Source organism: Aquarana catesbeiana, linkage group LG11 (assembly GCF_042186555.1).
Source record: "Aquarana catesbeiana isolate 2022-GZ linkage group LG11, ASM4218655v1, whole genome shotgun sequence".
Classification (NCBI taxonomy): domain Eukaryota; kingdom Metazoa; phylum Chordata; class Amphibia; order Anura; family Ranidae; genus Aquarana; species Aquarana catesbeiana.
In genome coordinates, this window is record NC_133334.1 from 282540127 (window position 1) to 282554158 (window position 14032).

Genomic DNA, 14032 nt, shown 5'->3' on the forward strand with positions numbered 1-14032 from the left:
CCTGCAGTCTGATTTTGCGTTCCTCTGCCTTCCTATGTAGCTGGAGGGGGGGTGGAGGTTAAGGAATTAGCATCTCTTAGGCCATTGTTAGCACTAGAAAACTTTATCATTCAAATGAACAGATCAGTGGACTCCGCCCACAATGAAGGATACCGTCTCTTCCCTAGCCTTAGCGATCTTCAGATTCTCCATCATCTGGCGCTGAAGTGACAACGTCTAGAGAAGAAAAAAAAAAAAAAAAAATGTATCCCGTTACAAGCCATGTGACACCATCCACTATACAACATCCATCTGCTTTAAATCTCTGAAATAGAGCTGAACCCAAACTGTAGAAATCTTATTTTAACAAAAGTAGTTTTCAATTCTTTTAAAATTTGCAAAATCCCCCCCCCCCCCCTTCCTGACCAGAGCACTTTTTGCGATTCAGCACTGCGTCGTTTTAACTGAGAATTGCGCAGTCGTGCGACGTGGCTCCCAAACAAAATTGACGTCCTTTTTTCCCCACAAATAGAGCTTTCTTTTGGTGGTATTTGATCATCTCTGCGGTTTTTATTTTTTGCGATAAAAACAAAAAAAAAGCGACAATTTTGAAAAAAAAAAAAAACCACACACAATATTTTGTACTTTTTGCTATAATAAAATATCCCCATTTTTTTTTTTTAAAAGCAAATTTTTTCTCAGTTTAGGCCGATATGCATTCTTCTAAATATTTTTGGTAATTAAAAAAAACAAACGCAAAAAGCATATATTGATTGGTATGCGCAAAAGTTATAGTGTCTACAAAATATATTATTATTTTTTTTTTTTTTACTAGTAATGGCGGCGATCTGCGATTTTTATAGTGACTGCGTCATTATGGCGGACACATCGGACAATTTTGACACATTTTTGGAACCATTGGCATTAATAAAGCTATAAAAATGCACTGATTACTGTAAAAATGTCACTGGCAGTGAAGGGGTTAACACTAGGGGGCGATCAAGGGGTTAATTGTGTTCCCTAGTGTGTGTTCTAACTGAAGGGGGGAGGGGACTGACTAGGGGAGATGACAGATCGCTGTTCATACTTTGTATGAACAGACAATCTGTCACTTCTCCCCTCAGTTTACACACAGAGATCCCGGTTCTCGCCGTGTTACGAGCGATCGCGGGAGCCCGGCAGTCTCGCACTTGCATCGGCTCTGGGAGCGAGCTGCGGGCGTGCGCCCCTAGTGGCCGCCTTAAGGAGCGACGTAATATGACGGCGGTTCGCCTGCCCGTGCCATTCTGCCGCAGTACAACTGCGGCGGCTGGTCGGCAAGCGGTTAAAAGATACCTGGCGATCCTGACATAGGAGGTCTGTGTTCAGGAACTGCCTGCTATGGGGTGACAACTGTCTTTCCATTGTGTTATTGTGTTGCTGTGTTGCCACCCCTTTCACCCACACCCCTGGTGGCCGTGTCAATACAGATTGTGCTAGCATGGTCCACCATTGTCACCATCAAGAAGTCGGTCCAGGGCGATGATTCGCAGTTGGTGGAGTGAGGACTGCTTCACACCAACAGCGCAGAGGCTGGTGCTTTGTGCGATTCAACGCAGCTTCCTTTTTTTTTTATTTATGTTTTTAAACTTTATTGAGAGGTCACACAAACATCTCATAATCATCATCATGGACGGCACAGTGGTGTAGTGGTTAGCAATTTAGCCTAGCAGCAAAAAGGGGTCGCTGGTTCGAACCCCAACCATGACACCACCTGCCTGGAGATTGCATGTCTGTGCCTGTGTGGGTTTCCTCCGGGTGCTCCGGTTTCCTCCCACACTACATGACGACATGCTGGGAGGTTAATTGGCTCCGGTCTAATTTGGCCCTAGTAAAGAAAGAAGCGTCAGAAAAAGATTTAGACTTTAAGTGGTTAAACTTCCTGCATTTACACCTTGTTGAAAATTTGGCAGACTGCCAGGACTTTTTTTTTTTTTTTTTACAAACAAGTGTATTCCTTTGATCTAAGAAGGAAGGTTAGTTACAATGTTTCATATTCTAAACTTGACAGACTGCCTGGATGTTTTCTTTTGACAGCTGAGTCTCTCCACTTGTTATATGAAAGAATTGGCAAACTCAGCAATATAGATCGTCAGGGGAGGAGAATCGAGATCGTGATTTTTTAACGATTAATTGTGCAGCTCTAATGTATTGGTAGTTTAAGGTGGAGCAGCAGTCTCACCCCCCAAAAAAAAAAAAAAATAAAAAGCAAGCAGCTACAAATACTGTAGCTGCTGACTGTTATTATACGGACACTTACCTGTCCAGGGATCCCGCGATATCTTCACCCGAGCCAATTCTTCAATCAGCTTCAGGTGCAGGCACCGGCATCTTACGTAAGGGAAACTGGCAGTGAAGCCTTGAGTCTTCACAGCTGGATTCCTATTGTGCATGCGAGAGCCACGCTGCGCTTTGTGAATGGTCCCACAGTCTTCTGGGACCTGGGATGTGTCAAAACCAGGTACCCACCCCCGTTACCCCAAAAAGTGGCAAATGTGGCAGCGGGGGGGGTGATGTAAACAAGCAGAACCTCACCTTTTTGGGTGAAGTTCTGCTTTAAAGCGATTGAAAAGGCTTGTTTTTTTTAAATAACAAACATGTTATACTTCCCTCCTCTGTTCAGTTGGTTTTGCACAGAGTGGCCCCCCGATCCTCCTCTTCTCTGGTCCCTCTTTGCTGCTTCCAGCCCCTCCCTCCTTTGAGTGCCCCCTCAGCCAGTAGCTTGCTACAGGAGGCACCCAAGCCGAGTCAGAGCTCTGTGTATCCATTCAGACACAGAGCACCGACCTGGCCCTGCCCCCTCTATCCCCTGATTGGCTGACTGACTTTGATTGACAGCCGCGGGAGCCACTCCAGGAGGAGTGTCCTGGATGGCTGAGGGGATCGTGGACATCACTGGAGAGAGAAGGGGCTCAGGTAGGTAATTAGGGAATTAGGGGGGTGCTGGGGGGGGGGGGCCTGCTACACACAGGTTTTTTTTCTTAAAGCGGAGTTCCACCCAAAAATAGAACTTCCGCTTTAAGGGAAGGTGACCCCCTGACATGCCACAGGGGGGGGGGAGCGAAAACCCTCTTTTTAGAGGCACCCAGCTTCCCACTTCCTCCCGGGGATCCGTAGTTCCAGAAGTCAGTTAACCCCTCCCCCCCTCCTTCTTATTAATCATCTGGGACATGTCACAGGTCCCAGATGATTGCCCGGCCAGTCACAGCGCGCTGCACGGCTCACGCATGCACAGTGCATGCCCGGCTGTGGCTTCACGCCCACAGTGACAATGCCGGCGCCGCAGAGAGGAGGGGGAGAGGAGCGGGGCTTCGTTCCCCCGCATCGCTGGACCCTGGGACAGGTAAGTGTCCGATTATTAAAAGTCAGCAGCTGCAGTATTTGTAGCTGCTGACTTAATTTTTTTTTCTTTTTTTTTTTAAGCGGAATTCCGCTTTAATGCACAGAATGCACCTTCTGCCTTTACAACCCCTTTAAATGTTTTAAAAAAAAAAAGACATCAAAGGTTTATTGTAGTGGCTGATGTGTAACCTTTAAAGACTTCAAAGAGCAGAGGTTTGATTCACAACCTGCTTTATCCTCTTGTCTGATATATTGTATAGATTGTGACTGAATAAAACAACACTTGGTGACAATGCCAGTGTAAAGCTGGCCATAGAGGGTTCTTTTTTTCCCATTCAGCCAAAAGGCCAAACGAGAAAAAAAAAAAAAAAAAAAAAAAGGAGAAGGATTCCTCCATCCACACAAGCAGGTTGATAGAGGAATTCCATTCCATCCATCGATATCCAGCGTTACTCCAGCCGTTTTGTGTAACACAAACCAGACCCGGTAATATTTGGCCACTAACCAGGGAGGTCTTCTGAGCGGCCTGCCTTGGGTCCAGTCTAGAGAGACGAGCTTCGTATGTAGCTCTGAGCTTCTGGTTCCGTATGGAGGCCTCCTGCAGGGGTGTCAGCTCCCTGTGGATAAAGGACACACGGTTCACCAATGAACTGCTCACTACAGACTTCTTACAAGACTGATTCAGGTTCCTCAGTTATACTTTTTGGCGCTTTGAGCCTCGGCCGCTCTGAGCATCTGAAAAACCTCTGGGGAGGGAAAGCCACAATGTTTCTGGACCTCATCAGAGCAAGACCTACGATGACCCCAGGACCGGCCCGTGGAGGCCCGGGAGGGCGCAGAGGTAGTTGGGACAGGAGCAGAGACATTGGTGGTGGCTGGAGGATCAGGGATCTCCGAGATACGATTCTTCTGTGTCATCAAATCTCCATCAGCTTTACCTGTAGAAGGGAACACATTACACAATCATTAGGGGATTTCTTTACAAAAGTTCTTGAGAAAAAAGCCGTCTCATACTCAAAGCGGTATTAAAGTGACTGAAAAGTCTCATTCTTTTTGTTTTTAAATAACAAACATGTTATACTTCCCTCCTCTGTAATGGTTTTGCACAGAGCAGCCCCGATCCTCCTCTTCTCAGGTCCCTCTTCTGTGCTCCTGGCCCCTCCCTCCTGGTGAGTGTCCCCATAGACCAGCAGCTTGCTATGGGGGGCACCCGACCTGAGTCAGAGCTCTGTGTGTCCATTCAGACACGGAGCCCCAACCCGGCCCCGCCCCCTCTCTTCCCCGATTGGCTGACTGACTTTGATTGACAGCTGTGGGAGCAAATGGTGCCGCTGCTATGTCTCAGCCAATAAGGAGAAGAGTCTCAGACGGCTAAGACACTCATGGACATCACTGGAGAGAGATGGGGCTCAGGTAAGTGTTGGGCGGGGGGGGGGGGGGGGGAGGCTGGAGAGGCATATAATGCAACTTTCTGCCTTTGCAACCCCTTTAAACCCAAAAACAAACATTTATAATATAGCTTACCAACTCCTAGATGTGATGGCTATATTAGTTTTCTTTTTTTAGTGTTTCTTCTATTTTCATCTGGTCATCCTGCCAGTAAGTCTGCTTTTCACAGCACAAACTCTCCAGCAGAATATATCAGTTTACAGGGATGAGGCAAACCATTTAACACTGACAGGGGTGCTTACAATGATCAGCTTTTATTGATGTAAATACTTGATCCTAAGAGGAAAAAACTGTAACTGATTATAAAGTGTGAGATGGAGTTTGGCTTCAATGTGTTGGTGTATCTAAATCTGCAAGTCCATCTAACACTCCCCTCCCCCCAGACTGATAATGATGCTGTCTGCTGTGCCCATTCATCCAGAGTGGGTTACTGGATAGATCACCAGGTGAAAACAGAGGGGGGGGGGGGGGAGCCTGTCATAAGAAAACGAATGATTGGTAAAGCTCCAATATGTGACATTTTTGGTTTTGGGTTGAATGCTGCTTACAGGAATTAAAGCTGAAATATGGTCAGAGGGGAAAAAAATCTATTATTTTGTCTTCTATTTTATATTTTTTTAAAGTAAAGTTTGTAAGAACCATTTATACTGACTTTTTATCGTGGACTTACGATCGTTCACTGTGCCCGTTTCAATGACAGCGACGGGTCAGCTGCAGCCCCTCAATTTGCAGGTGGCCAGTCTTGTTGGGGACCCCTCGCGCTATCAACACCCCGTCTGCTCTGTAATCAGCACAGGGCCGTGTAGATTCTATTTTTTCCCCCAAGCAAATGTGTAGCATCCCTGTCATCAGGATGGGATGTGCTGCTAGAAGACCCCCCCATCCCCCCACTCCGCAGCGCTGAAGACGAGGAGGACTTGGATGAAGGCGAATAAAACTGGGCCACAGATACCCAAATCCGGGGACACACGTACTGAGACTCTGCTGGATCTGCAGGAACCGGACGATTTTCAGTAGGTGAGTACCATTGTCTGTTCAACAGAAGCTGATCGAATGACCAGTCGTCCAGTCCTGCTGGAAAACCAGAATTTGATCAGCACTTGTAGCCAATGGCAGCAGCACTGATCAGTGTATTCTGGTGGGGGGAGGGGGGGGGGGGTCCCCGCTGTCAGAATACAATAGCGCACTTGGGGAGATCCCTGCATACAAAATCACTTGATGTTGATCTGTATGTACCCAGCCTAATTTGGAAAAAAAAAAAAAAAAAAAAAACAATAAAATTGTCTGAGGACGGGGGAAGGGCTAAACGCCATTTTCTCCTCCTAGTTGGAGTCTGGCTTTAATTTGCAATCTTTTTCCTTTTCCCAGACTGCAGAGACAGTCCGCTGTGCAGCTACACAAATCAACTGAGAAAACCTTATGTGTCTGTGGCAACACAGAGAACAATAAACAGCTGGCAGAGGCTCCTGAATTTACTAAACAAAAGAAAGAAAGAAAAAAGTGTATTCAATGTTTCCTTGTTAGAGAGACGACTCCTCACTTCCTGTCCATTTAATAACATCACCAGGAAAATTGATGGGAAATCTCCCCAATGGAGCCAGACAGTAAAAGAAAAAAACATGACAGAGGTTCTACAATCGATCATTTTATTTTTCATTCAACCAGAGGGTTGAACAAAAGAAGAAAAAAAATAAAAATGATAATCCAAATTCCCCCATCCAAAAAAAAAAAAAAAAAAAAAAAAAAAAAAAAAAAAGGGAGGGGGGAGAGGAGAAAGAAAAAAGGGCGAGGTAAATGGATGGAGCGTCTTCCGCAAGACCTAAATTTTAAATTTCATTTTAATTTTGTTGCGATGGTGATTTCTGCAGAAGTCGGGATTATTGGTGTAGATGGAGATTACTGGTGTAGACGGGGGATTACTGGTGTAGACGGGGGATTACTGGTGTAGACGGGGGATTACTGGTGTAGACGGGGGATTACTGGTGTAGACGGGGGATTACTGGTGTAGACGGGGGATTATTGGTGTAGACGGGGATTACTGGTGTAGACGGGGGATTACTGGTGTAGACGGGGGATTACTGGTGTAGACGGGGGATTACTGGTGTAGACGGGGATTACTGGTGTAGACGGGGGATTACTGGTGTAGACGGGGATTACTGGTGTAGACGGGGATTACTGGTGTAGACGGGGATTACTGGTGTAGACGGGGATTACTGGTGTAGACGGGGGATTACTGGTGTAGACGGGGATTACTGGTGTAGACGGGGATTACTGGTGTAGACGGGGATTACTGGTGTAGACGGGGGATTACTGGTGTAGACGGGGATTACTGGTGTAGACGGGGATTACTGGTGTAGACGGGGATTACTGGTGTAGACGGGGGATTACTGGTGTAGACGGGGATTACTGGTGTAGACGGGGATTAGTGGTGTAGACGGGGATTAGTGGTGTAGACGGGGATTACTGGTGTAGACGGGGATTAGTGGTGTAGACGGGGATTAGTGGTGTAGACGGAGATTACTGGTGTAGACGGGGATTACTGGTGTAGACGGGGATTACTGGTGTAGACGGGGATTACTGGTGTAGACGGGGATTACTGGTGTAGACGGGGATTAGTGGTGTAGACGGGGGATTATTGGCGTAGACGGGGGATTATTGGCGTAGACGGGGATTAGTGGTGTAGACGGGGATTAGTGGTGTAGACGGGGATTAGTGGTGTAGACGGGGATTAGTGGTGTAGACGGAGATTATTGGTGTAGACGGAGATTAGTGGCGTAGACGGGGATTAGTGGTGTAGACGGGGGATTAGTGGCGTAGACGGGGATTAGTGGTGTAGACGGAGATTATTGGTGTAGACGGAGATTATTGGTGTAGACGGGGATTAGTGGCGTAGACGGGGATTAGTGGCGTAGACGGGGGATTAGTGGCGTAGACGGGGATTAGTGGCGTAGACGGGGATTAGTGGCGTAGATGGACTCACCTAGTTTGCCGGCTGTAGTCCGCGCCCTCTCCAGGCATTGATCGGCCACTTTCAGCATCTTGTGTGAGTCAGAGTTCAGCAACTCACCCCCTGCCAGGCCAACAAAAATCATCATAATAGGATCTTTATCCAATATTCAGAGCCAGAAGGACCAATCACACACAAATCACTCACACTGCATGACAATGGATCCTCCTCTAATCACCAATGTATTACTAAACTATAGAAGAACTGTGTCATTTCTGTGTAACAAAACCTGTCTGGACCCCTTATGACCGACACGGCAGAAACATTTATTCCGGTGACAACTAAGAAGATATTTCCTCTCACTTTGCAGAGAGGAAGTGAAGAGAAATCTCCCCAATAGGACACAGACTGCACATAATGATGTTACTCCTTCCTCACTCTATCCAAAACTTTGACTAGATTTACACCTTAATGTAAGGCATTTGTTCTATTATGGGACCTGCTTTTAATCGATAGCAAGATGACATTATTATATACATAATAATCATAATAATAATAATACTTGTTAGGAAACTCACATAGGGTTTAATTTATGAAAAAAAAATATGTATAGCAGTTTGTCTGAAATCGGATTATGAATTTAACATTGCTCTGTGCAAATGGAGCAACATCGATGTGCACGTCATTCGCCTGGGCAGATCGTATGCTCCCTTTGCCTCCTGGGGTATGCATGTCACACATCTCAGGAGGCATTGTCCTTCATTCAGGAAAGGGGGAGGGGGGGGCTAGGCCTAGCAACATGTCATTGGTAGACCAGCCCCCAAAAAAAGCCAGCGCCTATTGATGACGTCACAGAAATCATGGCGGCGTGGGACAGAGCATTGGCAAAACAGAAGAGGATACCAGGGGGGCACAACGCTGGGTGGGTGAGTATCTGAATTATGCAGAAGACAACCCCTGGTGAGCAGGTGGTTAAAAGAAAAATGTGTGTGGGGGAGGGGGGTGAAAATCCACTTTAAGGCTCCATTCACACCTGTAGAACTCCAAAGTAACACTACTTTGGGATGTGACTTGTTGTCCCTCTGCAACATTCCACTAACTGCTGCATGTAAAACATTCAGGTCTGACTTTAAAGCGGAGTTCCACCCAAAAGTGGAACTTCAGCTTAATTGCTCCCCCCCCCCCGTGTTACATTTGGCACCTTTCGGGGGGAACGGGGAATCTATTTTTGACAGGTCCTCATCCCCACATTCGGAGGACCGGGCCGCGGCCTGATCTCCCGGGAATTTTGGCCCCCCTCCTCTTTCCTCCGCCGCCAGGCCAATCAGAAAGCGCAGCGAGCTTCACACATGCGCAGTAGAGAACTGGCAGTGAAGCCGAAAGACTTCACCGCTGGTTCCCTTACCTGGAATGGCGGCGGCTGCACCCGTCAATCGATATGAAGATCGGCTGGGGTGTTGACATTGCGGGCTCACAGGACAGGTAAGTGTCCATATAGTAAAAGTCAGCAGCTACAAGATTTGTATTTTAAATTTGAGGGTTAACATTCAAGGTCTAAAGTTGCATGAAAGTCGGACCAAAAATAGTGCATGAACTACTTTGAAGTCGCTACAAATTAACACATACAGTATATGAATGGTTATCATTGGGAAACATGGGGTATGACGACTGGATGAAAATACCACATTATGGCCACTAGATGGAGCTGAGGAGCATACTTATTTCCCAATATACTCAGCGCCATCTAGTGGTCATAACACAGTATTTTCCACATTCACACTGCAGAGAATATCATCGGGGAGCATTCACTCTGCCCCATTCACACACAACCAATTTACATGCAGTTTCATTAGATAAGTTGTTTTGAGAACTCCTCGGAGTTCACCTTTAAATGGATATAAAATGTACATTAGAATAAAAGGACGATAATAAGATCGCACAGAGCGGTTACCTTTCTGCTCAGCCTCGTCCGCCAGGAACTGGGAGATAAAACTGACGCTCTTCAAGTACTCCACATAGGCCTCCTGCATGAGGGTAACAAGGAGACATCATTGTGTGAGCTGCCATAGAGGGAGACACCGCCATTGTACTGAATGGAAGATGCTTATAGAATAGTGTGTCTTGTCTACAGTCAAGCATGGTGGTGGGAGTGTCATGGTCTGGGGGTACATGAGTGCTGCCGGCACTGGGGGGCTACAGATCATTGAGGGAACCATGAATGCCAACATGTACTGTGACATACTGAAGCAGAGCATGATCCCCTCCCTTCAGAGACTGGACCGCAGGGCAGTATTCCAACATGATAACCACCCCAAACACACCTCCAAGACCACCACTGCCTTGCTAAAGAAGCTGAGGGTAAAGGTGATGGACTGGCCAAGCATGTCTCCAGACCTAAACCCTATTGATCATCTGTGGGACATCCTCAAACGGAAGGTGGAGGAGCGCAAGGTCTCTAACATCCACCAGCTCTGTGATGTCATCATGGAGGAGGGGAAGAGGACTCCAGTGACAACCTGTGAAGCTCTGGTGACCTCCATGTCCAAGAGGGTTAAGGCAGTGCTGGAAAATAATGGTGGCCACACAAAATATTGACACTTTGGGCCCAATTTGGAGATTTTCACTTAGGGGTGTACTGACTTTTGTTGCCAGCGGTTTAGACATTAATGGCTGTGTGTTGAGTTATTTTGAGGGGACAGTAAATTTACACTGTTATACAAGCTGTACACTCACTACTTTACATTGTAGACAAGTGTCATTTCTTCAGTGTTGTCACATGAAAAGATAGAAGGAAAGATTTACACAAATGTGAGGGATTGTTTTTTTTTAAATTCATTACCAATTGCCGGCCGCCCACCATACATGACCTGCGGCCGCTCCTCACCAGATCACGTGTATCTAGTATGCGATCCGACACTTCCAGCCTCCTGCTGCGATCGCACACAAGCCCGGCGGCAGGTACAGCGGACTCTACGTCCCCCCAGCCCCCGCCGATCATTCGTTGGGCAGAACAGCAGTTCTATGTAAACAAGGCAGATTGTCGTTCTCTCAGAAAGGAAGGTTCTGATCCTCTGTTCCTACAGAGCAGAAACACGGATCTCTGCCTTCCCGTAGTCAAAGCCCCCCCCCCCCCACACACACACAGTTAGAAAACACTGGCCAGGCACACATTTAACCCTTTGATCGCCCCTGATGTTTAACCTCTTCCCAGCCAGCCAGTGTCAGTACAGTGACAGTGCATATTTTTTATCACTGATCACTGTATTGGTGTCACTGGTCCCAAAAAAGTGTCACTTAGTGTCCGATTTGTCTGTAGCAATGTCGCAGTCCCGCTATAAGTCGCTCATCGCCATTACTAGTAAAAAAAAAAAAAAAAAAAAAAAAAAAAACACACAACACATCATTTGTAGACATCAGAACTTTTGCCTAAACCAATCAATAGACGCTTATTGGGATTTTTTTTTTTTTTTTTACCAAAGATATGTAGCAGAATACATATCGGCCTAAACCGATGAAGAAATTCGATTTTTACATTTTTTTTTTTATTGGATGTTCTATAGCAGAAAAGTAATATTTTTTTTTTTGTTTTTTTTTCAAAAATTGTCGCTCTTTTTTTGTTTACAGCGCAAAAAAATAAAAACCGCAGAGGTGATCAAATACCACCGAAAGAAATCTCTATTTGCGGGAAGAAAAGGACGTCAATTTTATCTGTGTACAGCGTCGCACGACCGCGCAATTGTCATTTAAAGTAACGCAGTGCCGTATCGCAAAATATGGCCTGGTCATGAAGGGGGGGGGGTAAATCTTCCAGAGCTGAGGTGGTTAAAGTGCATATTTTTTCCAAAAGAACTGCGTTTGAAAAAAAAAAAAAAAAACGCTGCGCAAATACCGTGGCGTGACATAAAAAAAAAATTGCAACGACCGCCATTTTATTCTCTAAGGTCTCAGCTACATTATATATAATGTTTGGGGGGGTTCTAAGTTTCTAGCAAAAAAAAACCCCCCTAAGCACTGAGGTCAGAATTGCCCCCCCCCCCCCCCCCCGGTTGGGAATAATCAGTCCTGGGGGATGGGGACACAATGACAGGTGACACCTCCCCCTCCTCACCCGGTGCCGGTTCCCGGTGTCCAGCTTGATGGCTCTGTTGGCCAGTTTCATGGCTCTCTGCAGCGGCTTCAGAGACCCGTCCCCAGCCGGGGAGGCCATCACAGCGGGCGGATCAATAACAAACACTCGGAACCCGCCGCCCAGCTCCCGGAACTCGAGAGACGCTGCTCCGCTTCCCGGCCGGAAGATAATCCGGGCGTACATAAACACGGTTCTGATTGGCCCAGGAAGAAGCCCGAAGCAGGAGAGAGAGAGAGAGAATTGTGCGCAGCGCCACCTACTGGCCGGAGGGCAGCATGACAGGGAGTAGTGAGATTAGGATAATGTCATTGCTGAGCCTGATTAATTCTAATAAAAACTATTTTTAAAATTTCAGTCTCAGGTGTTCTAAAGTTAACAATAGCAATATGTTATATTCTCATATATAAATATATGCATATATAAAGAAATATATATATTATTGAGATTTTCAGTTTAGAGATTCACAATGAAAATAAAATCAGAAAAACAGAAGGTACTGTAGGGAAAATACAAGTAAAAATTTGTGTTTATCGCATTATTATTATAATTATTATCATAATTTATTGCATTATTATAATTATAATTTAGATGATTATAAATTATATTATTATAATAAATTATATGATTATAAATTATAAACTATAATTATAAATTATAATTTAGATTATTATAAATGATATTACAATAAATTATAAATTATATAATAGTAAATTATATTATTATAATAAATTATATTATTATAAATTATAATTATTAAAAAATTGCAAATTATAATTATAATTTAGATTATTATAAATGATATTATAATAAATTATAATTATAAATTATAATATAGTAAATTATATTATTATAATAAATAAGATTATTATAAATTATAATTATTATACATTACAAATTATAATTATAATTTAGATTATTCTAAATTATAATTATAAATTATAATTTAGATTATTATAAATGATATTATAATAAATTATAATTGTAAATTATATTATTATAATAAATTATATTATTATAAATTATAATTATTAAAAAAATTACAAATTATCATTATAATTTAGATTATTAGAAATGATAATTTATCACATTATTATGATTTTCATTATTATTATGATTGTTCAATAAGATGTCTTCATGTACATCTACAGATTGTCCCAAAATGTTGCGCGGATCTGTGATTGGCTCACTGCTGTTATCAGATATTTGCACAAATCTGGAAATTAGATTTGAGTTGTTCCCTGGAATTCGAGTTTTATCTCTGTATACTTAACCACTTCAATACCGGGGGGCACTTATACATCTCCCTGCCCAGACCAATTTTCAGCTTTCAGCGCTGTCGCAGTTTGAATGACAATTACGCGGTCATACTACACTGTACCCAAACTACATTTTTATCATTTTGTTCCCATAAATAGAGATTTCTTTTGGTGGTATTTGATCACCTCTGCAGTTTTTATTTTTTGCTAAACAAATAAAAAAAGACTGAAAATTTTGAAAAAAATAAAAGTTTTGCTTTTGTTTCTGTTAAAAATTTTTGTAAATAAGTAAGTTTTCCCTTTCACTGATGGGCACTGATAAGGCGGCACTGACAGGCACTGATAAGGCGGCACCAATGAGGTGGCGCCAATGAGCGGGCACTGACATGCGGCAGTGATGGGTGGCACCGATATGCAGCACTGATGGGCATTGATAGGCGGCACTGATGGTCACTTATGGGTGGCACTGGGTGGCACTGATGGGCACTGATAGGCGACACTGATGGGCACTGAAAGGCTGCAAAGATGGGTTCTTATGGGTGGCACTGAGGGGCACTGATAGGCGGCACTGATGGGCACTGATAGACGGCACTGATGGGCACTGATACGTGGCACTGATGGGCACTGATACGTGGCACTGATAGGCATCCCTGGTGGCACTGGCAGTGGTAGGCATTGTGAGTGGGCACTGATTGGCAGCTGCCTGGGCAGCTCCCCTGGGGGTCTAGGGGGCATACCTGGTGGCCCAGTGTGGATGGCTTCCCTGGTGGTCCTGGGCGGCTTCCCTGGTGGTCCTGGGTGGGATCCAAGGGGGGGCTGTGCTGATAAACAATCAGCGCAGCCCCCCCTGTCAGGAGAGCAGCCGATCGGCTCTCCTCTACTCGCGTCTGT

At 44.8% G+C, this 14032-nt stretch overlaps 1 protein-coding gene across 1 annotated transcript in view; it reads right to left on the reverse strand.

Moving 5' to 3' along the window:
* Window positions 1-12082, reverse strand: part of LOC141112859 (VPS9 domain-containing protein 1-like) — a 74774-nt gene extending 62692 nt beyond the window's left edge. The window contains 7 exon segments of the mRNA XM_073605960.1: window positions 1-40; window positions 154-216; window positions 3866-3977; window positions 4061-4298; window positions 7790-7879; window positions 9708-9780; window positions 11865-12082. Of these exon segments, the coding sequence (XP_073462061.1) occupies window positions 1-40; window positions 154-216; window positions 3866-3977; window positions 4061-4298; window positions 7790-7879; window positions 9708-9780; window positions 11865-12068 (820 nt within the window). The 5' untranslated portion in view covers window positions 12069-12082.
* Between the last annotated feature and the right edge of the window lie 1950 nt (window positions 12083-14032).